The 25,731-nt window shown below is 37.7% G+C and overlaps 2 pseudogenes and 1 gene segment (V, D, J or C); 1 reads left to right on the plus strand and 2 right to left on the minus strand.

Moving 5' to 3' along the window:
- Window positions 1–5,981: 5,981 nt before the first annotated feature.
- LOC122116814 overlaps window positions 5,982–25,731 on the minus strand; it is a 474,299-nt gene continuing 454,549 nt past the window's right edge. The window contains 1 exon segment of the V gene segment in view: window positions 5,982–6,328. Coding sequence covers window positions 5,982–6,328 — 347 coding nt within the window.
- Window positions 17,465–17,818, plus strand: LOC122116761 (annotated as a pseudogene).
- Window positions 24,846–25,380, minus strand: LOC122116653 (annotated as a pseudogene).

A 25,731-nucleotide genomic window follows, 5' to 3' on the forward strand; every position in this document is an offset into this window, starting at 1 on the left:
TTTCTGAGCTGAAAGTCACCTAAGTATTTGGATAACATTCATGTCTCTATCTTAACACAAATTGTTCGTGTTAGAAAAATGGAAAATGGAAAAGGAATAGGCTGGACTCAATCATTAATAAGTGAGGACTTTATTCAGGAACAAAGAGGGGCACAGACCTTCCTGTGTTTGGAGGTTGTGCCAAAGAGTTGGAACAGGAGCTGGGTTTTTATAGGAGTTCTGAGCAAGGAGGCAGAGGTGAATGAAAAAGCCACTAGGTCAGGGAAGGTGGGGGCCTTTCAGTTGGGCCCACAATGGGATGTTTAGGGCTGGGCTTAGGTGGATTGCCCTACCTGCACTTCAAACAAGTTCACACATACCTGGGATTTTTGCCTGGCATATGTATGGGCCTGGGACAATAGGGTGGGGGTCAATCTTTCAGTTCACCTTCAGGAACTGGGATATTCCCTAACCTAAGAGCTAAAGTCTACTTCAGATTACTCTGCTCCATAAACCTACATATTCCTACATCAGCCATCTCTTCTAGTGTGGAACAGAAGAAAATTTTAATGACTGAACTAATGTCTGGGCATGGGAAACAGACAATCAAAACCACAAAAACCTATGGAAGAAACACACACACACACACACACACACACACACACACACACACACACACACACACACACACACACACACACACACACACACACACACACACACACACACACACACACACACACACACACACACACCCCCCTAAAGTGAAAAGATCTGGATGTTTAGCTGAAATGACTGAACTAATGTCTGGGCATGGGAAACAGACACACACACACACACACACACACACACACACACACACACACACCCCTAAAGTGAAAAGATCTGGATGTTTAGCTGAAATGACTGAACTAATGTCTGGGCATGGGAAACAGACAATCAAAACCACAAAAACCTATGGAAGAAACACACACACACACACACACACACACACACACACACACCCCTAAAGTGAAAAGATCTGGATGTTTAGCTGAAATGGAAGAGCACTTGTGCAGTTTTGAGTTCAAATCTCAGTACCAGAGAAACAACAGCAAGGAAAATATCAGTGAGAATATCAGTGTGTAGGGGACTTGGAGCTGTGAAACCTGGAAAAGGTTTGAAATGTTGGAATGCTGTCTCCACAGGACTGAGATCTCTTAGAGCTGGCCATGGAAGGGATAAAACAGACAATTCTGAAGAGGGTTGAGACTGGAAGTCTGCCTACTCCCTTTTCCTTAGGCTGGCAGCTATGCTGGGGACCTTGTAGGTTGGACTAAAGACCTTGATAGCTTAACCTTGGGCTAGATAAGTAGACTTCATGTCTGGACTTTCCCTTAGGCTTCAGTCTCATGTTTCAAAAGAATAAGGGAATCAGTGTCTCTTACAAATGCTGTTTTGTAATTATTAATTGTAATATTAATATAGATGCTTAACTTTTGCATGTTTCCATGGTAACACTCTTTGTGTGAATTCAACTAATATGCTTTCAGTGGGCATTTGGGGTTCAAGTACAGGTGGGCCTTGGGACCATTGGTTTTCCCCCTTATCTCTCTATCTGTTTATGTCTCTGTTTTTCCTACTTTTTTTTTTCTTTTCATCCCAGAATCCTCTCACACTGCCTTGGGTTGTCTTTAGCAGCACCAGTGCCTTTTAACATGTGGCATAGATTTTCATGTGCATAATTCCAGCTTTTTGGTAGATGCTAGATTTGAACCATAATCCTTAGATCGCTGTTGTTTCCTAAGTAGCTGAGTTGTAAGCCACCAATTTCTGGCAAAGTTTCTTAAACCTAACAAAGATCACCTGATAACTTGCTGAAATAAAGACTCACCTTCACTGGATCTGAGGTGATTTATAATTTTACATTTGCAACATGCTCTCAGTGTTGATGATGCTGTAGAATTCTGGATAAAGTGAATAAGAAAAAAATAATGCTGCATCCATGTTTAGTTGAGTTTGCTTTTTATTTGTCAGAAAGAATTTTGTTTGTGAAGAGTTTCTTACACATTTTATGCAAAAAGTTTATTTTTTCATTGGCCAGTGATTTAATGAAACTTCTTAATTTGATTGCAACTTACTGATGACATTTGGAATCAATGTGGAAATGTTCTTGGGCAATGCTTCCTGAGAGTTGGGCCATATACACTCAAAGTGTGGTCAGCTCTGAACTTCTATTACACAGTATCGTCAGGAAGTGCATTTCTAAGCACCCCTTTCCCTTTCTGGGTTCCTGTGAATATGATGAATGAAGGCCTCCTAGAGGAGTCCAAACTCAAAGATGTGCATTCCCAGAGACAGGTGGACAGATGCAAGGCTGCAGGCAATTGAGAACTTCATCCAAATCTATATGTATAAATATACTTTTTATCTTCTAATGTGAATATTAATGTGAGCTTCTTGCCATCAGTAATTTCACATGCTATATGTAATTCCCTTTGTTGTTCCTCTGATATTTATTGATGTGAATGGATCACATGCAAATTATCTGTTCCTATTCTAAGTTTCCTTGATAGAAGTAATTGTATTCTATTTATTTACATAATTTTATATTTGTCTCTGCATTCTTTCTCTTCATAATTATTTCAGTTATTTGTAGTTATGCAATCAGTTTTCATAAATATGCATCTGTATTTATACATATCTTGCATTGATAGTCAGAATTTCAAAACAATTGTATGTATCAAATTCTTCCAAACATCATATAATTTATGTTAGTGCTTAGAGAAGTTCACAGTTGCAATGATTTGCCCAATCCAGGAAGGACACAGCTTCTTGCTTTTGTTGCCGGTCACTGGTCTAGTCTCCAGCATGTGGATTTGTTAGATCTGGAACAGAGACAAAAAAAGGAAATGACCATTTAAGATCATATACACTATCATGTAATCAAGCTATGGCAACAAGTTTCTATTCAAATATTCCAAGAACAGAAAGGACTCAATTATTTTGTCTTAATAGTTTATCATTATAATAATAAATCTAATAATAAATAATGGTAAAATAATATAATAATAATAATAAACTTTTATTCTATTATGCTTTCAAGGAATTGGATAATGCTATTTAGAAATAATTATGAATTTGAACTTCAGCATCCAAGAACAAAAATTAGTTTGTGTTAATTAGCTAAAAACTTAGTATGTTGCCAACATCTTTTCTTTTTTTCCCCTTTTTCTTTTTAAATTTAATTTTATTGTCAAAGTGATGTACAGAGGGATTACAATTACATATGTTATCCACTTCTTATTTTTCTCCAAATTTTTCTCCCTACCAATCCCCTCCCCAAGTTTTACAGTTCATTTCCAGTATATTGTCTTGTATCACTATTTTACTGGTTCTCCCTTTGTCCTTTGTCTCACCATTTTGTTGTTTCCCCTTCCCTTCTCTAATTCAGATATACCTACATACAATATCTAGGGTACCAAAAGCAAATACAGTGACACCAGGGGATAAACCATAAGAAAAAAAAACAAAAGAAAAAAGAAATAACTATATTTGATGTCAGTATAACATGTGGAGGAGATGGGGACAAACAAGTCGTTTAAGGATTCAGGTGGACCTGTTGCAACAATGAGAAGTACAAAATGTCATGTCAAAACCAGCTTTACAATGTCGGAGTGTGTGGGGGAGGGGGGGTATGATTGGGTGGGGGGAGGGAAGAGGCTGGGAAGGAAGGTGAAGGGTAAACAAAGGAGGAGGCTGCAATGCTTGGTAAGAAATGTATGCATTATCCTGCCCATGTAATTGTAACCCCTCTGTACAGTATGTTCTCAAATAAAATAAAATTTAAAAAAAAAAGAAAAAAGAAATCACATAGTACATTAAAAACAACAACAAAGGAAAACCTCTTGTTTCCATATCTTGGAGTTTATTTTGCTTAACATCATCTTATATGGTCATATGTACATAGATATTAGCTATTCTGCTTTTCATATCAAACATCTTTTCTTAAAATATTGCATTTTCTGGGGTAAAAGTTTACTAAAATATGGAATCTAGGACATTCTCTAGACATCTACTAATAATAAAAATGCAGAGCATCATACCTTGGACTAAGATGGATCAGCTATTTGGCATTTGTAGTGATATTGAATGTGACAGAAGTGGATAAAAGACGTATTAAAATATGAATGATGACCTCATGCCATGGTTTTTTAAATAAAGTCACAGGGCTGACCAAGTAGGGCCATGAATATTGGCTTCTTCTGGCAGGTCCATTGAAATAATATGGTGATTCCCAACATAAAGGAGATTTAGATGACACTCTTGGAGTAAACTGGCTTCCTTTGCTCCTGCGTTGAATGGTACTCTTGCTGCTGCTTATAAATATGAATAGCAAGCAGAAAAGTGCACATTCTGGAATGTCAAATAATTAACACTGTTGGGAAATCTTAAGGGGTAGATTCCTGCAAAAGTTCTAGAACCAGGTCCAATGAGACCAAGGTTAATCAGCCTGTGGAAGGGCCCCTGATGTCTGTGACTCCAGCCTTTCTCTGTGTAGACTATATCTCCATGTTTATCTCTTCAGGATCCATCTGTTTATGTCTGGCTGCAAGTGTTATTTCTACCCCAGTCCACACTTTTAATCTTGGATGAAAATGCAATGCACACTTGGCCACATATAAACTCATATTTTGGAAAACAGCAGGAGAAAGGAATGCCTGCAGAATAAATGTCAAACATTTTCTTTACCAACAAAAGTTGTTCATCTCAATTCAAATGCTGTGGAAACCAAAAACCACTTAGTCTTCTTTTCCAGAAGTCTCAAATGTAATATAGGGCCTTATTTATAATGGTGGACCCCAAAACTGTATTTTATTTAAAGACTTTTAAAGAAAGTAATATGCTTGAGATTACTACTGATGTACTAATGAGTTTAACCTGACTATTGAAAATTGTCATGGGACCCATATTTGCTTTGGGGTGATTTTCCTTAATAAATGTCCATCTTCTAGGTTTTCCTAGGTCTATCTTTAATACCTGAAATGTAAAGCTTTAACTACAGGACTTTGGCGCACTCATAGTTTATTCCTATGGACTGGTTATGGACCAGTTAGAACAGAACAGACAAATGCATAATCCAATAGAGTAAGAGAAAGGGAGAAGACACATCATTCCCATCTCCCTTAAAGTAAATTATCAACACTAGGCTAGCTCAGTTGGTAGGGACATAAGTATCATTTCCAGTATGGATGACTGTAAGAGGTTATTAAAAATATAAAAATAGACTTACCAGATGATTTGGCCACCTAGCTCCTAGGTGTTTATGCAAAAGAAAAAAAGCCATTATAAAAAGTGATGTTTAGAAAGGTATTTCTGCATGCCTTTATTTAATGTGAAACTGTTCATACTAGTGAAAAATTCAATTCAGTGAAGTACCCTACAAGAGATGAGAAAGTAAAGACAAAGTGGTCCATATATATATATATATATATATATATATATATATATATATATATATATGACATGCATAAGGAATCAGGAAATCCTGCAATCTGCCTCAAAACGTATGGAACTAGAGCACATCTTATTAAAAAATAGTCAAAACAAATACCATATGTATACTGTATCTTACTCAAGCAAACTGAAAAAAATAAAATAGTAGCGTGATTCTGTGGGGCTGGAAAGGGCACAGGGGCAGATGTCAGGAGATTAAACACAAAAGAAAGGTGGAAGATCAATGCATATAAATGATATATATGGAGAATCCTAGAATACCATTAATAAGTACATATGTATGTTAATGAAATAATATATCAGAAAATGAATGAATAAAATCTGAAGCAATAAATCTGTTCTTTGTATTAAAGAAAATTCCTGCTTAAAATATCCAGCTAATTATTTTATTCTTCCATAAATACTAACTGATGCCACAATTCATATTCTTCAAGTGTAAACTAACTGTGTCTGAGAACCTTCTGACCAGGTGGAGGGAGTAGAAGGATCAGCTGGGTAGCCTAGCCTCACACTTTGCTTCTCTGGGAGGTTTTTGTTATGACTTGTATCACTGTTGAAGGAGTACTGAAAGCTTTTTGACAGTAATAAGTGGCAACATCTTCAGGCTGCAGGCTGCTGATGGTGAGAGTGAACTCTGTCCCATGCCCACTGCCACTGAACCTTGGTGGAACTCCAGATTCTAAACTATCTGCACTATATATCAGAGATTTTGGAGCTTTCCCTGGTTGCTGCTGGTGCCAGGCTAAAGCATACCCAATGTCCTCGCTGGACCTGCAAGTGATGGTGGCAGTGTCTCCTAGAGACACAGACAATGATGAGGGAGACTGAGTCATCTGGAGGTCACACGGGGCACCTGGCAGCAGAAACATGGAAATAAATATACACACTATTAATCAAGTTATAGCAAGCCTTCCCTGAAAAGTAAAGCACCGTGGGTCACATGGAGCTATGTTAATCCTTAGAATTGTCCTTCCTTACCTGGGAGCCAGAGCAGCAGAAGCCCCAGGAGCTGAGCAGGGGTCCTCATGTCCATGATGTGTGCTGACTGGGACTGAATGCTGCACAGTGTGAGCAGCCTGTGAAGAAGCCTGATTATTGTGGGTAGTGGGCTGGTACAGCATTTGGGCAGGGCTAAACACAGCTGTCCAGTTGCCTCATCTCAGCAACTGCATACATTCTGAATTTCAGGGGACACAATTCATGTAAAAGGATAAGTTGTAGCCACAGAAGGGGATCACCAAATTGTTCCTGTGGTTTGATCATACCAATGATCCCTTGGAGGATCAAAGCTTCTTTCTGTTTAATTTCTTTGTGTCAGAGAAGACTTGTCCACTGGAAACTTAGTTCTAGAAATTTATAGACAAAATTTGCTTCACACCAATTTGGCAGTCTTTATTGTGCAGAATAGAAAGTTTTGGAATTGCTATGAATTATTGATAATCTTTATGTGGCAACATATTAGCACTGCTGTCCTGTAATGAAATCCATGGGAATGAAATAAGAAAGTGGAACTCATTGATATGAAAATGCCTGGATTGCTCAGTCTTATATTCTCCTCTACCACTGAATTTCTTGTCCCAGATGATCCATAAAAGCAAGTCCTCTCAGAAATTTTCTTCCTTCATGCCTGCAACCTTTTTTTAAAACAACCTAGCCTTGGGTATTATTTCAAATGTCCATGCTTGAGGTCCTCTTACTATTCCTTCTGGATTTTAAACTTCTTCACCCTTAGGTATTATGTTCAGAAGTAAATTCTCCTTGAAAAGGAGTATGAACTCAGTTTATCTGAAACTTATTGTATCACCTAAACCTGCATGTGTCTCCTCCATTCTGGTCTCTTCTAGTTACTAAGAGAACAATGTGCTCAACACCTTCATTAAAGGTATTGGGCCCAGGAAGATTGAGTAGAACTCTAAAAAGGAAGATCATGCTGGAATCTTTGAATAGATTCTTGGATAGATTCTTGGATAGAATCTATTCTTTGAGCACAGAGAAATGTCATCCATCTTGGAAGGAAGCAACAGTAGAAGTAAGAGTGAGAAGAACTGGTTATCTACGCAAGGGAGAAATAGCATTGTTGACTCCAATGTAGGTGCTGAGATGGAGTGACACAAGAGGACATTTGCCTGTGCAGTTGCCAGGGCTCAGGAAGTCACTACTGTATGGAATGCAAAGATGGCTCATCTTATCAACATTATTACAGTCTGAAGAGTGTATGAACAAATGTGGGGGAGAATATTTGATATGATTGGGTAAACTGCAGTGTCACAAGAAGTTTCATAGCATCCAGAAGAGCTGTTGATCATATGGTTAGATTCATGAGGGATAATTAGTGACAATATTACTACTCTTCAGCCAAAGAAATTAGATGATAATTTTGTCTAACTTTAAAATTTTATTGTAAAGATGCTGTACAGAGGGATCGCAGTTACATGAGTAAGACAATGAGTACATTTCTTGTGGAACATTGTTACCCCCCTCTTGTTCTTCCACTATCCCTTCCCATCCCCTCCTCCCACAGTCCTTCCCCCACCCAAAGTTGTAAAGTGCATTTCCAATATACTGTCTTGTGGGTATCATTGTTGCAATGGGTCATCCTGTGTCCTTGTCTCAGCATTTTGTTTTTCCCCTTTCCTTCCCAAAATTAGAAAAATGTATATACATGATGCAGGGTACCAGAATCACATACAGTGACATGAAGGGATATACTGTAAGGCGAAGAACATACAAAACAAACAAAACAATCACATAGTGCATTAAAAACAACAAAGAAAGCCCACTTGTGTCCATATCTTGGGGTTCATTTTTCTTAGCGTCATCTTATATGGTCTTATGTACATAGATTTTGACCTTTTCTGCTCACCTGGTGAAATTATCCTAGATGTATAGTAATTATTGCAAATGAAGGGAACCATGGGACCTATATTTCTTTGGGTCTGGATTACTTAAGTTAATATGATTTTTTCCAAGTCTTTCCATTTCCTAACAAATGGGACAGTGTCATTCTGATGGAAGCATAGAATTCATATGTGTGTGTGTGTGTGTGTGTGTGTGGGTGTGTGTGTGTACATATATATATATATATATATATATATATATATCACATTTTCTTGATCCATTCATCTACTGAGGGGCATCTCAGTTGGTTCCATATATTAGCTATGGTGAATAATGCTGCAATAAATATAGTTGTGTGGGTAGCTTTAGCATGGCCTTGTTTGTGATGGTTTGGATAAATGGCCAAAAGTGGGATTGTTGGGTCACATGTGGAGTCTTCTGGGAAAACCTCTGTACTGCTTACCAGAGTGGTTGAACAAATTTATACTCCCACAAACAGTGCAGTATGGTTTCCTTTTGGCCACATCCCCTCCAGCATCTGTTGTTATTAGATTTCTTCATTATAGCCATTCTAACTGGGGTGAGGTGGAGTCTGAATGTTGTTTTGATTTGCATTTCTTTTAGGGTCAGAGTCGTTGAGCATTTTTTCACGTTTCTATTGACCATTCTTTTTTTATTTAATTTTGTTGTCAAGGCGATGTATAGAGGGGTGGCTGTTACATATATAAGGTAGTGAGTACATTCTTCTTGAACTTGTTACCCTATCCCTCATTTTTCTCCCACTTTCCCTCTCCTCTTCACCCCCAAGTTGTACAGTTCTTTTCCAACATAGTGTCTTGTGAGTATCACTGTTGCATTGGTTCACCCTTTGTCCCTTGTCTCACCATTTTGTTGTTCCCCTTCCCTTCCCTAGTTCAGATTAACATATATACAATATCCAGGCTGCCAAAATAGAATACAGTGACAACAGCAGATAAGACATAGGAAAATAAATTCTTATTTCATCTTCAGAGAAATCTCTCTTTAAGTCTTTAGCCCACTTATTTATTGGGCAGTTGTTTCTTTGAGGATTTGTTTTAGGGGGATATAATAGTTGAGTTCTAAGTATATTTTAGATATGAGGCCCTTGACTGTTGAACAGCTAGTAAATATCTTCTCCCGTTCTGTAGGCTTTCTATTGATCTTACAAGCTATGTCCTTTTCCATGCAGATTATTTGCAGTTTCATGCAATCCCATTTGTCCAACCTTTCTTTGATTTGTTGTGTTTCTGGGTCTACATTTATTAGATCTACATTTATTAGATCTCAAGTGCTTTATAATTTTGTATTTGCAACATGTTTTCAGTGTTGTTGATGATATTGTTGAATTCTGGAAAACTCTGAATAAGAAAGAAAATATTATTTTCATATTTAGTTGAATTTTGTTTTTATTTTGTTAAGTGAGAATTTAGTTTGTAAAGAGACTCATATATATATCATAAAAACTTTATTTCCATTGATGTGTTGCTTTTATTGCAACCTTCTGATGACGTATAGATGCAATATGGAAATGTTCTTGGGCAATGATTTCCTGATCAAATCCTGAGAGTTGGGCCATAGGACCACACTGGGTAGTCAACTCTGAACTTCATTACACAGTCTCTGCAGTAAGTACATTTCCCAGAACCCCTTCCATCTCTAGATCCCTACCCATATAGTGAATGAGGGCCTTATTTAGGATTCAAAGATGTAGAAAGACAGAGTCCTATCCATCTCTGAGAGAGCAGAGGACAGAGTTGGGGGCTTCAGGCAACTGAGTTCTTTATACAAGTTTCTATGAACAAACATACAATTTGCTGTTAGTGTGTACATTGTTGTAAACTTCTTATCATCAGTACTTTCACATGTTATATCTAAGTCCTTTTTTAATTCCTCTGGTATTTATTGATGTTGGTGGATCTCTTGCAAATTAACTGCTCCTGATAGAAGGTTCCTTGGAAGATCTCACTCTACTTCATTGATTCACTTGTTCATAATGTCCCTGTGTTCTCTTTATAATTTTTCTAAATAGTTTAGTTATATAGTCAGTTTTGATAAAAGTTCATCTCTCTGTGTGCATATTTGACATGAAATCAGTCAGTGTTTCAACAACGATAGTGTGTAAAAAATTCCAAACCAAGGGGATCCTAAAACAAAACATGTATCTTAGGTCATAGAGAAATTCACCATTACAATGATTTGCCCAATGCAGGCAGGACTCAACAGGAGAGTTCTGTTGTGGGTCACTGGACTTGTCTCCATTGTGTGGATTTGTTTGATCTGGAACAGACACCAAAGAGGAATTGAACATTTAAGGTCATGAACACTATCTTGAGGTCAAGACATTTATGTCCATGTATCTCCAGAACAGAAACACACTTCTGAAATCACTATTTTTTTAATAGTTCATCAAGTTAATAAGAACCAATCATACCATTAGACTTTCAAGATATTGGATCATGCAAATAGTAAATAATTATGAACTTAAACTTCAACATCCAAGAAGAAAAATTAGTTTTTATCATTTACACAAAAATGTTGGTGTGTTGCCAACAACTTTTCATAAGAGATATACCATTTACCAAGGTAAGTTCTTCTAAATCATGAATTTCAAAACATTGCAGGACAAGTGTTACCTTGATAAAACGCAGAGCATCATTCCACAGACCAAAGTATATAAGCTATTCTGCATTTGTAACAAGTGCTAAGGGATAAGGAGCACATGTCTTATTTCAGGGAAAAAATTAAGAAGAAATGTATATTCATATACATTCAGGTAAATGAGTGTTATATAGTTATATTCAGTATGTGTGTTTGACCATCTATGTGCTTTTCAAGAGAGGTTTTCCAATACTTGACAAATGGTGACAATGCTTAATGGAATTTCTTCTTTGTATTTACCAAATTACAATGAAGATTTGTTGCACTAATCTTAGAACCAATAAATGTATCTGGAAATACTTCCAAGTAAGCTCCGCCCCTTCAATCCATTGTTTCTGAGATGGGAGTAGTGATAACAGCTGACTATCAGTCACCCAGCATCAGCACCACGCTGGAAGCTCAGGGATCATTTACTTTTTCTTTTCTGGTGACCCACAAACTTACACAATGAGGAGACTCGGAGAGAATTAGAAATCAGAAGGGTGCCTCTCTGTATGTGGGAAAGATGCTTGCCAGGACAGAGGTGAGAACTGAGGTGGTTCTGACTAGCATTCTACAGAATGCTACAAATGAGGATAAACTTTACAATAACTGTTCATAAGTGAATCGAAGGCATCCCTTTTGTTAACATACATTCTTGTCATATATTTTGCCAATGAATGATAAAATCTGGAGCTCAGAGCATCTCAAACTCCAACCGTTAGTTTCCCAGATGGATTTGAGAAAATCATGGTGAAACAGTTTACACCATTTGATGCAAATGCACACTAGATGCTGGCATAAGACAGAATATCACCCAAATCCTAGGGAGTACATTGTCATTGCTTAAAATTAAGGATTATAGGGATGGATATAGAATAAAATTAAGCTATTAATGATGCTGTCATGCCACGATTTTTCAAATCAATTCATTAAGGCTGGCCAGATAGAGCTATGAATGCTGTGCCTATTGAACAAGGCTTAGTCTTGCACTTTTGGGCCCTATGGACACCATTACAGGGCTTGATCACACTCGACAGTCTTAAATAGAGCCAGGGCCTGGGGCACAAAATGTGAGACACTAGTTTACAGAGTGTAGTACTGTAACTGGGGAAAGGTTAATCTAACCAAAGGACAGTGACCAAACTCTGCTAAGGGCTTGAAGGTAAAGCAGCATTTTGGGAACACATAGAGCAGAGGCTAGAAATGCACAACTGGACCTCCAGCTGGAGAACAGAAAGCACAGCATTTGCTATAGTTGTGAGCCAGGACCATGTGCTTGATGGAAGTATTTCAAGTTTCATAATAAATGGAATAAAATCACAAAAGACATTTCATACTTTCTTTGGGGGGGTTCCAGTCATAGGGCCTGAATTCTGGGCCTGGGTGCTGTCCCTCAGCTCTTTAGCTCAAGGCTAGTGCTCTACCACTTGAGCCACAAGGCCACTTCCGGCTTTTTTCTTTTTGTATATGTGGTGCTGAGGAATCTAACTTAGGGCCTCAGGCATGCAAGGCAAGTACTCTACCACTGAGCCACCTTCCCAGCCCAGACATTTCATTCTTATATTACCTGTTAGCTATAATCTTACTTAAGACACAAACATTTTTTTCAATAAATACTTCATGGTTTATCTGAAGTCTCCTGGTCTCTGTGCTACTATGATTTTTCTCCTGTTCCATGATTGTAGATTGAATGAAGCCATATTGTCACTCAAACCTCATCTGCACTCATAGTTACACTGATCAAAATATCTTCCTCTGGGGCTGTTCCATCTATCTGTACCTCCCTTGTAGTCATATGTATAAGATGGTAGCACAATGCCTAGATTTCATTCAGATAGATTTGTGATAAGGATTTGCCAATATAGCCTCAACTTCAATCCACTTATTTCCTTCTGTGACCTTTGGGGATTATAGGCAAAATGTTTAGTAATTGTTTAGTCTTGATATATCCTCAAGTTTCTAAAACCATTATTATTTGGAGGCCTGAGATCATGGTATTGATAAGTAGTTGTATATCTAAATATTTTTTTCCAAGTTAAGATCTTCTTAGCCAAAATAGGCACATGCTAAAGCCTAGTTTCTGAAGCTTTGTATGGATCTTTGTTACCTGATTAAAGTAGAGATTGCTAGTCAGTATATATATAGGTGGGTTCCTAATAGTTGTGTGTCTGAACCCAGGTACATGACAGGAACAACCTAAGGGAATAAAGACAGTATTCGTTTGGGCTCATTATGTCAGAGATTTCAGTTCTCAATCCTTAGTTACCTTGGCCTATGGAGAAGCAGAACATCATGATGTGGGATCATCTAGTAGAGGCTACTCAACTCATGGCAAACACGAATCCAAAATTACATACGAAGAGGTGAGGGCAAGATTTAGGCCTGAAGACAGTCCCACAAATCTATTCCGTCCAACTAGGTGCTTTTACCACCTCCCAGTAACTCCACCCCATTGTTAAACCATCAAGTGATGAGTAAGCACAGAATCCAGGAGTGTGAAGTAAGCAGAGAGGACAGAGCTAACTGAGAGAGCCCAGTACTTTGCTACTTTTCCACAGAATGCTGATCAATGTGAATGAGAGAAAGCATGAGTTTGGCTGAAGAAGGAAAAGCTGATTGGCTGAGGGAAAATTCCCCTGTTTGCTCCTTTGTACCATCTGACTGTACAGGTGGAAGAATTACTATCCCTGGGTTCTTGTTTGACTTCATATTTGAAGACCTGGAAAATTGTTTGTATTTGCCTCCAATGATAAGATACATTGGATAAACATTATAATTAGCAACAATAGCCTTGGAAAAAGTTGTACTAATTAAAGCAGACCTGACACCTAGGAGCATAGGTTTTGCCTATAAAACTACAAGGAAACGCAATGGATAGTAAAAGACAAATAATTATATCTAAACATAATTTAACAATAGTCTGAAGATTTACACAGTGAAAACAAGAGTATGTTCTCAGGAGAAGAACACAAGCATTCAATAGCTATGTGCATATGACCATATAACATGATGCTTATCAAAGTGAGCTTCAAGACATGTGCTGCTTCCAGTTCTCTCTCTCTCTTTTTTCTTCTCTTTTTTTTCTTTTTTATTGTGAAAATGCCATCCAGAGGGATTACAATTACATGAGCAAGGTAAGGAGTACATTTCTTTTTTTTAATTTCTATTTTTATTTTTTGTGAACATACTGTACAGAGGGGTTACTATTACATGGGCAAGATAATGAGTACATTCCTTGTCAAGCTTTGCAGCCTCCTCCTTTGTTTCTTATTGCCTCTTCTTTTATTTCCCCTTACCATCCCTGCCCTCCTATCTCCCCCCTTCCCCGCCAAAGTTGTAAAGGTCATTTTTCGACATAATATTTTGTGCACATCACTGTTGCAATAGGTCTACCTGTATCCCTATTTAAACAATTTGTTTTACACTTCCCCTCCACAAATTATAACATCAAATACAGTGAAAACAGGGGTATACTGTGGGAGAGGGACATACAAAGCAGCCCAGACAATCTTCTCTAATACCCCCAAATCCAGCAATGTATAAGGGCAGCTCACATAGCCAGAGGGGAGTTTTTAGCTCAGGGCTGTATTACTGTGGGAGGACATGTATATGTTGAAAGCAGCAATAAACTCCAACATCTTCTGCCTCCACCCTGTTTTCATGTGAAATCTTTGCCTGAACACCCCCCCCCCCCCGCCAAATCTATCCAGAACCTCATAAAATTGGTTGAAAACCTGATAGATCAAGAGTTTTAGAGACTGGCCTGGTTTCTGCAGGAACCAATCCAAATAGGTGTTTCCATTGCTATGCAAGAGGCTCTGACTCCACCTGCAGGAGGTGGAGGCTGGCTCTCCTAGGGTGCCAGGCAGGGAAAGTGGAGTCTGGGTCAGCACAACATCTCCACTGGATCCTAAAATTAGAATAAGACAGAAGTGCAATATGTACAAACATAGAAAAGCATGCTTTTTATTTGTATTTTGATATATTACCTATTGTTCATATTTCATAGTTTGGCTTACAATATAAAATATTTCATATTAGAAATAAAGGTATTTTTAAATATAATGAGTATTCAGGACTCAACTACATTATTCTAACCAAGGAGAATCTTCACCAAGGCAGAAGTTTTAGATCCTTTTGAAATATTTCTCTATTTCTAGACCTAAATCTCACTTGCCCCATCATAGATAACAAGAACTGAACATCTAACACTTGCATAGGTCACAATTGGCTCCTGAGGACATACCTTCCACCCACTCTTGCTCCTCATCTCCCTTTGCTCTTACCAGGGATCCAGAGAATTTGCAGCCACAGGAGCTGAGAGAAGGACTTCATTTTTGGGAGTGAAATGAGAAGTCTTGACAGGTCAAGGCAAGTTCAGAGCTGAGCCTTTATTTCAGACTTAGAAAGGGAGGCCCTCCTTAGGGATCAATATGCAAATAGCCAGGTGGGGCAACAGGTGAGAAGAACATAGGGGAGGGTAAGGCCTGCTCTTCTGAGAAAAGTAACATCCCTTGGTAATAACCAATAAAAATCCATGATGTTTGCAGCCCCGGAAAGACAGTCCCCACTGTGATAGTATGGTTTTGAAGAGACATATGCACCTACCACGCTAAATCAGCATCCGAGACCCAGTGATAAGTAAGTTCATGTCCAAAACAGTCTCTAGAAAAGGAATAGATTTGAGGCTGATCTCCCCTGAACCTAATTCAGCTAGTCCAGAAAAAGACAGTGTCCACCATCAACAGCACTGATCCTCAAGGGAGTTGACCAATCAGTGCACAGAGTTGAGCTACCTGAAGATGCAGCTGATAGCATAGTTCCTATATGTTCAGGGATGTTTGCTATGAGTGTTAGAAACTATGATTCCTAGGAACTTCCTATTAAGACTTAGGATAAAGAATTGACAGGGAGAACAAAATTTTCTCTTACAGCTAGTGTCTTAATGGCCTTTAAAATGGAAAAGGAAAATGATAGAAATGTTTATACATGAAAGTGTGAATATATATTCATTGTAGCAATTTTTGTATCCACTAATATCTTGTTATTACCATATTTCTATAGCAAATTAATCTAATATTTCTTTAAAATTCTCTCTTTGGAGTAATGGAAATCTGAAATTGATGAAGATGTACTGCATTCATATACTGATATGTAGACTTGAAATGCCCTAGTGTAAATACTTGTGCATAATTATATACATATACACATGTTGAGTGTGTGTGTGTATATATATATAATTCTGCTTATTTTAAACTAACATACAGTCTTTAAAGGTCTTCAGTCCCAATCCAAAACAACCTGTTTCTGCTTATTTGTCTCAGAGATTTCAGTCTCTAGTTCCTGTCTCCAAAGATTCTCGACTTGTAAGGCAGAACCTCACCTGGCAATTGTGAACAAATAGAGAAGAAGGCTTGTGCTGATGCCACTATGTACCCAATTTAGCCCTGCAAAGCGGTGCCTTGTGGGAAATTATTAGACCATTGGCTGTCCATTCCTTAAGAGTATTAAAACTGATCTCATGAAATGAGTCATATAATATTCACTTGTTTTAACGTGAAGACAGCCATATGCCTGTCCATCTCAACTTGCAGTGTTTTTCTATTTATAAATATTATTATGACAGACAGAACTGGCCTTGCCTGAGTACAGGAAGATGAGAGTTACTGCATCTAGGAAATTTTGCAACTAAAATTGTGAGTTAAAAAAAAACTCTTTTTCATTCAGAGCTTAGGTCAATTCCTCTTTTATAATAAAGGACTGGTACAGGGCTCTGTGTGTGTGTGTGTGTGTGTGTTCATTTATCTGCATGTGTAAGAGAGATACAGAGAGACAGAGAAAGAGATAGAGAAACAAATTCTGAGAAATATGATTTAAATAAAAATGCTTTTAAATGTGTTGTGGAGTAAAATCATATATGTAGTATCTGTTATACTCATCTCCTGAACACAAATTCCTAAACCAAACAGGGATCACTTGTCAACTCACTAGATCTGAGGTGATTTTGTAATTTTGAATTTGTAGCACACTCTCGGGGATGCTCCTGCTGATTTTGATTTCTGGACAAATTCTGAGTAGAAAAGAAAATAATATTACATCAGTGTTTAGTTGTGTTATTTCCTATGTGTCAAGAAGGAGTTTTGTTGGAAAAGTGTTCCTTATATATGACTACAAATACTTCATTTTGCATTGACTGAGTTTGACTGAAACTCTTGTTGTGGACAATGCTTTCCTGTATATATTCTGTGAGTTGTACCACGACCTCACTAGGTCATCAGCTGTGAACTCCTCTCATCACAGTCTCTTCTGGAAGTACATTTCCCAACACTGATGAGATCACTTCTAATCTCATCTGATGTTAGAAGCCTTAAAAGATTCAATCCTATTCAAACATAACCTTCAAAGAAACAGAAGGGCAGAGAGGAGAGTGAAGAAATTTAGAACTTCAGTCTGTGCAAGCTGGGGATGCTGGGCGGTCAGTGCGTAACTATGGAACCTGCTGGGCTTTGTAGGTATTCACTTCTGCCAGGAATGTAACAACATGCTGTACCCCAAGGAAGAGAAGGAGAACCGCGTCCTGCTGTGCACGTGCCGGAACTGTGACTACCAGCAGGAAGCAGACAGCAGCTACATCTAACGTCAACAAAATCAAGCACGAAGTGGACGAGCTGACCCAAATCATCGCTGACGTGTCCCAGGACCCCACTTTGCCGTGGACCAAAGACCACAAATGCCAGAAGTGAGGCCACAAGGAGGCAGTGTTCTTCCAGTCACACAAGGCCCGGGCTGAGGATGCCATGCGCCTGTACTACATGTGCACTGCAGCCACCGCTGGACCGAATGAGCATCCCTAACTCCCCCTGTAATAAATGCCAGGTTCTGTGCCCATGAAAAGAAGAAATTTAGAACTCCATACACATTTCTTGTTTTTAGTTCTACTTTTATTATCTCTCTGTAGTTGTGCAAAAAAAGAGCGTTACCATTAAACATGTCAGTTTATAAATACAATGCATCTTGAATAATGTCACTCTTTTATCTTTCTACTCTGTCCTTCTCTATCCAACCTCTTTGCCTCCAGAAACATTTCCATGTATAAAAATACATACTAAATTATTAAATATGAATTTATGACTCTATATATGTATGGTACACGGAAGACCCTTTTCAGACCACTCTTGGAAATACTGAAGTAATATGGGTCACTATTTTATCTGTACCTGTTATACAGTCCCATAAGTGTTCTAAATGTATTTTATTTATTCATATTTTTCATACTTTTTTCTATGTGTGTATTTATTTAACTGGGCCACAAGCCAAGGGTGCTTTGACCATCTAAACTCTGAATAAAAAATAGAAAAAAAATGATGTCCAATCATTCTAAAACAAGATACAAATTTATATTATTTCTCCTTTGTATTTCCTCCACTTACTGTAAAATCATTATTTCATTCTCCCTTTATCATGTGAACTGCAGGACAGACAAAGATGGTACTAAATAAAACAAGGTGAAGGAAGCTGGATGTTCTATAGGTGTGAAAGCCACTTGGTAAACTTAGGGGGCACATTAATAGATTGACAAAGAGAGGCTGCAAAAGCATTGACACAAGTAGGGTTGAAAGAAGCCAGATTCTAAGGATAACCCCTGAAATTTTCATGATTTATATGCTCCAGGGCTGGCTGCAGCAAATGTGGCCATGTGGCTTGTGAATTTCCAGTCCACATAGACTCAGGCACCAGAATCCATGGAATAATTTGGAATAATGATCTCAAACCAGAGCTGTGGGCAGGCAAACACTTCATAGGTTTTGAGTTTCTGCCTGATAGATGAGGCTGCGGATGTGTAGGAAGGAGGATACTCAATGACTTTCCTGTGGATCTTCTTGGGATAAGGAAGTACAGTTCAGAATGAAAGTGTTTATGATCTGTGGTATGAAGCTGAATGAGATCTGGCACAAGTTTCTATATTATCAGAAGAAAAGCTACATAAACTTTCGAGAGGAAATATGAGAAGGATAAAGATAACAGGAACTATGCTAAACATGGTGAAGAGCTGAATATTCATCTATTGCTGAATGGAATTTAAAGTGTTACAGCAATTCTAAAATGACCTTGAAATTGGGTAACAAGTTTGACAAAAAATTTACTTACTACCTTGTTTATGTAACTATAACCCCTCTGTACATCACCATGACAATAAAAAATATGAACTTGGACAGTGCTTTCTAAACCTGAAATCTCTATTAAAATACATTTCCAAAAACAAATGGTGGGGCATTTATCCCAGAGTAATGCATTTCATTTTCACATAGAAACGTGTAAAGAAATAGTCTTAGAATCCTTATCAGTAGTAAAACTAAGAATCTTCCCAACTATTCCTAACTGATAAAAAATAAAAGAAAATGTGTTTCTTCAACCAAGGCATTCTATTCAATATAAGCAGGAGCTAAACTATCATATACATTGACTGGATGAACCATAAGAAAGCTATACTGAATAATACAGCCAATCTTAAAATGGGACTTTTTTATATTTTCTTTTTATGAAGTGTCCAGGGCTGAGGGATTGGAAAAAGGGAATTCTGTGGCTCATGCACAGCCCCAGGAGTCTGTGGCATTGGTAGGGAACAGTTCCTCCATGATGGTGTTGACAACAGAGAAACCTAAATATGGGGTACCTATATATTCTCAACATTCACACATACATGTGGGCTGCTCATGTGATGAGCACACCCAATGCACACACATCTGCACATGAACAAACACCAAAGTGTGCAAGTGACTACTGTAGTACCTATATGGATTGAACCAATGTCTATTTCCTGATTTAAATAAGGTAACAGAGTTATACAATATGTTGGTACTGGGATAGTCTGGGGGACGGATGCAAAAAAACCTCCTAGTAATTTTCTTCACAACTTTATGGACATTTATAATTATTTGTAAATAAATAATAAGAACATATAATAGTTTTCTTATTCCATAGCACTGAAGAAATGACTTGTAATTTCTCAGTGGGGAAAAAACAAAAAACAATAAAACAAGAAACTTTCTAACTTCTTCACTCTAGTGGCAGATATGTCTGAATACTTTACATGTCAGTAGACTGTTGAATGCCAATCAGTAGGAGATATCTGACACTCTGTATTTGTGCCAATAGAATTACAGTAGGCACAACACAATAAAGCTTAAATTTAAGTATTATATTATATATTATATGTTTCTGTTCTTTGTCTACACGTTGTACATTTAAAAGCATGGCAGGAAGTAGGTTTAGTCTAGATCCATAGTATAACTAACTCTACATGGAAGAATCCAGCAGGGGAAGTCTTCATCTGGATGTGTGTGTGTCTGTGGATTTTTGCAGGTTTTTGTACCACTAAATCTCTGACATGTTTAGAAAATTTATATATTAGATATCTAATATCTAAACATGTTGATGAATTATTAAATAAATATCACTAAATGCATGTTGTTCAGAATTGTAAACTAAAATACCAAAAGAAATATTTTAAAAATAGATTAAAAATATAAGATATAATCCTGTGCCTGAACTGAGCTCCAAAAAGCCAACGAAAATAATTGTTCCCATCACAGTTTTTTTCTATGTAAGATCTATAGCTAAAACAGTATAACCAATAGCAGATTAATTGTGCTATATTTATATAATAGACACTACATAGCAATGACATTCAACACCTGGAAGTCGGGTCTAACCTTGTTCCATCTCTTGAATGGTGAGCACATGGAGACTCATCTGCAACTCATTTGTGAAGTGCAACAGGGGTGGGGAATTTCTGTGTCTCAAGTCAACCAAGTAATCATAAAATTAAAAATGTTAGCAAAGGAGTAATAAAAATTGATCATAGAAAGTTGTGTCTTTGTTCCTGTTAGGGATTCTATAGCTATTAAATGATGTCACTATTTCTACATATAAGAACAATTCAGAAATAATAAATAAGTAACAAGGGTAATAGTATAGGGTTTTGTCTTTGTCATATGCTCAGAGACTCAACATGTGGATTGAAAAAACCCTTTGAGTACTCAGTAAAATAGTTAGAAGATTGTCTGAACTAGCATGTCATTATAAAATTTAGGAAAAATTTTCCATTAAGCAATGATGCAATGTACATAGCAGAAGTTTGAAAATCAGAGATGAAAATATTCAACTCAAATGTGACTTTTCCATTTGAAATCTGGAAATTGGAGAAACAATATATTTTGAGGAAAATTGCTTTTCAATTCATAATTGCATACTATCAAAATATCACCTTAATGAGAAGTGAAGAAGAGATTTTACAATTTCAAGTGATCTCTTAACTTCATATTTTTACAGTATTGATCCCTCCATGAAGAGCACCTGTGTCTAATGAAACACAACATTCAGGGAAGAGTGAGGCATGGTGCTTTTGTAGTCACAATTAGATAGAAACCAGGCACCTGACAGGGTTCAATGTGACCCCAGAAGCACTTTCCCCTACTCCTGTCAGGATGAGATGCACAGCAAATCTTGCTCTGCAGACTTAAATAAAATTTAATGAGATGAATTATGTATGTTTGGTACACACATCCAGAGAGAGACATTCCCTGATGGATTCTTCCATGTAGTTAGTTATACCATGGACCTAGATTACACCTACTTCCTGTGATTCTTCTAATTATACAACTTTTAGACAAAGAACATATACATATAATTTAACACTTAAATATAAACTTACTATGTTGTACCTACTGTAGTTCTATGGTTATCTCTTACTGATGAACCTTCTACTTCCTCCAACCAAGCAACCTGGCCCTGTGATTGGAACTAGGATTAGGATAACCCTAAAACCCCAGTCTAGTCCAGATCTATTTCAGAACAATGACACCAATGTAGGACAAAAATCAGCATCCCATCACCTGGGTTATTACCCTGAGTTCAGAGACACAGAGAGGAAGAGAGTGAAGGCAGAGAGGAAAAATGCTGCCAGGAATCTAAGAACACCAGAAAGTCAACAGAGAACTGATGGATCAAAAAGGACTCTATGTAAAGGGCAGTGTCTTAGTTCAAGTTCCCATCTTCTATTTCAATTAGGCCCTGAAAGTGTAACAACAATAATCAGAGTTTCATGCTAAACAGTCCCATTTTGACAACCCAATAAGTATACATTGCCACTTTGATATCTTCCTTTGATCACCAGAAATTAGATCGCTGGCATAGCTCTCCTTCAGACATTCTGACAGAAAGTACAATTCAAGCATCAACTTTTGTCCTATCATTTTGTTGTTCCCTTTCCCTTCCCTAATTCAGATAAATGTATATATAGTACACAGGGTACCAAAATAAAATACAGACAACAGGGGATAAACCATAGGGGAAAATAGAAAAAAAAAAAAAAAACGAGTGTACAATTCATTATGTCGAAAAACGAACTTTACAACTTTGGTGGGGGGTGGGGGAGGATAGGGTGGGGGGCAGCGGGAAGTATGGGAAGGGATGGGAAGGGAAAACAAAGGAGGAGGCTACAACGCTTGATAAGAAATGTACTCGTTATCTTGCCCATGTAATTGTAACTCCTCTGTACAGTATTCTCACAATTAAAAAAATAAATAAAAGAAATAAAAAGAAATAATGCAACAGCGATACTCACAAAACAATCTGTTGGAAACCTTACAACTTGGTGGGGTGTGATGAGGGAGGGAAAGTGGGAAGAAAATGGGGGAGAGAGTAACAATGTTCAACAAGAAATGTACTCACTACCTTACATATGCAACTGTATCGCCGTTGTACATTATCTTGACAATAAAATTGAATTAAAAAAAAAGAATCAACTTTCCTTGGAGGGACAGGAGAGAGTGATATTATTTTACTCAAATCTGACTTGTTGAATGGTAATTTCTTATCTTGCTAGTTAAAGATGTAATTAAAACAGAATCATCTTTTTCAATCTATATTACTCTCATGACCACAAAAGTTTCAAAGTAAAAATTCAAAGCTTAAATTTTATAGGCTCAGTGGCTCTCCTCCTCAGATCTATCCTCTTGACCAACATTCCACGACAGGGCATCCATTCCCCAGATCCACAGGGGTCCAACCCTTCTGCTTTGAGGAAGGTGGATGGATTCTGAATATGTGCACAGTGATTTGTGTGGAGAAATATGAGATGAAGGGTCGAAGTGATCTGCTGACGATCAGTACAAGATGAGGACTAACTATTGCTAAATCAAGCAGAAGAGTTGAAAGAGCCTAACTTCAAAACTGAGCTCCCAGACAATTAAATTTGTGCCTAAAACATCTGAATATTGTTGAATTGCATGGGTGTCTGGATTAACTAAAACACAAAACACATGACTGGAAAAATCATTTACGAAAAATTGCCTTTTAAAATGAAACTGCTGAGCACCAGTGACACAGGCTTGTAATCCTAACTACTCAGGAGGCTTAAATCTTAGGGTCGCAATTCAAAGCCAACTGATGCAGAAAAGTCCATGAGAGTCTTATCTCCAATTAACCACCAGAAAACCAGAAGTGGCACTGTGGCTCAAGTGGTGACTGGAAGCTTTGACATGAAAATCTCAGGGAAAGTTTCCAGTATCCAGTGTCCAGAATTCAAGCCCCATGAAATACATATATATATATATATATATATATATATACATACATACATACATATATACACACAATATGCATAAAGAATCAAGAAATCCTATAGTCTGCAGCATGATCGATAGAAGTAGAAAACACCTTGTTAAACAAAGTAGTAAAACAAAGAGCATCGTCTATACTGCTTCTTACTCAAGCAGACTTTAAAAAAATAAAATGCATTTGAATACATACCTTAGGGTTCATTTCCCTAACATCACCTTATCTGACCTTTTTTGCTTGACTCAGACATATACTAGATATTGCAAATAAGGGAAACCATGGGACCTATGTTTCTTTGGGCTTGGCTTACTGTATTTGATGTCGGTATAATTTGTGGAGGGGAAGGGGAAAAACAAGTCATTTAAATAAGGATACAGGTGGACCCCTTGCAACAATGAGAAGTACAAGTTGTTATGTTGAAAACGAACTTTACAACTTTGGTGAGGCGGGGCGGGGAGGATTGGGTGGGGGGTGGGAGGTGGAGGATGGGAAGGGATGTGAAGGGGAAACAAAGGAGGAGACTACAATGCTTGATAAGAAATGTACTCATTATCTTGCCCATGTAATTGTAACCCCTCTGTACAGTATTTTCACAATAAAAAATAAATAAAAATTTAAAAAATCATAAAAATCTTAGAAAGCATTACACATAAAAATATCATTTTGTAAACCTTTTGCTTCAATTTATGTACATAGGCTTTTTTGTGTACATATGAGAATGGATTCCTAAGTAATTCAGATCACAAGGCTGAATGCCTTTTGCCAGGGTTTGTGGACAAAGCCATTGAAGATACACTGTTTAATGAATGGAATTATTGCTGCTTCCTTCCCTCTGATGCTAAACTTCTCAAATAAAGACCTACCCATATGTTTTAATGTTAAAAAATAAATGAATAAAATGCAACAGTGATTCTATGGGGCTTATAAGGGCACAGGATCAGAGCGCAGGAGGTTGAACACAGAAGAAAAATGGAAGACTATGATCAATGCACATAATACACATATACTGTGAAACCCAGAATCCCATTAATAGTTACAGATACGTACATTAATAAAAATAGGCTATCAGAAAATAAAGGAATAAAATCTGAAGCAATGAATCCATTCTTTTTATTAAAGGCAATTCCTGCTTAAAATACCATTACTTATTTTATTATTGCATAATTATCAACTGATGTCAGAATTCAGACTCTCCAAGTATTAACTGGCTTTTTCTGACAATATTCTGAGCAGGAGGAGCAGCTGGGACAGCCCAGAATCACACTTCAACTTCCCTGGGAGGTTTTTGTTACGGCTTGTATCACTGTGGGAGGGTAACTATAAGTCTGTTGACAGTAATAAGTGGCAACATCTTCCGGCTCCAGGCCACTGATCCTGAGAGTGAACTCTGTCCCAGATTTACTCCCACTGAACCTTGATGGAACTCCGGACTCCAAACTATTTGCACCATAGATCAAGAGTTTAGGAGCTTTCCCTGGTTGCTGCTGGTACCAGGCTAAATAATACCCAATGTCCTCACTGGCCCTGCAAGTGATGGTGGCAGTGTCTCCTAGAGACACAGACAGTGAAGATGGAGACTAGGTCATCTGGATATCACACTTGGCACCTGGAAGCAGAAACATGAAAACAAATATCCAGACTAATTATCAAGTTATAAGAAGGCATCCCTGAAGAGTAAGCATCCTGGATCACACTGAGCTGTGTAAATCCCTAGCATTGTCCTTCTTTACCTGGGAGCCAGAGCAGCAGGATCCCCAGGAGCTGAGCAGGGGTCCTCATGTCCATGCTGTGTGCTGGCTTGGATTGACTACTGCCTAATGTGAGCAGCCTATGAAGAAGTCCTGAGCAAACTGGGCTGTGCTGTTGGTGCATGCAAATCAGCAGCAGAGTTATACACAGCTGTCCAGCTGCCTCATCTCAGCAACTCTGCACATTCTGAGTCTCAAGGGAACTAGGTCAAGCAACGGAATAAGTTTTAAACACAGAAGAGAATCACCAAGTTGCTTTCCTGTGATGTGAGCACAACAATGGTAGCTTTGAGGATCAAAGATTCTTTTCAACTTTTTTGTTTAATTGAGTCAAGACTTGTTCACTGGAGTGTTAGTGCCAGAAATTTACAAACAAATTTTGCACAAT

The sequence above is a fragment of the Dipodomys spectabilis genome, unplaced genomic scaffold (assembly GCF_019054845.1).
Source record: "Dipodomys spectabilis isolate Male_0828 unplaced genomic scaffold, ASM1905484v1 ptg000137l, whole genome shotgun sequence".
In the NCBI taxonomy this organism is placed as follows: domain Eukaryota; kingdom Metazoa; phylum Chordata; class Mammalia; order Rodentia; family Heteromyidae; genus Dipodomys; species Dipodomys spectabilis.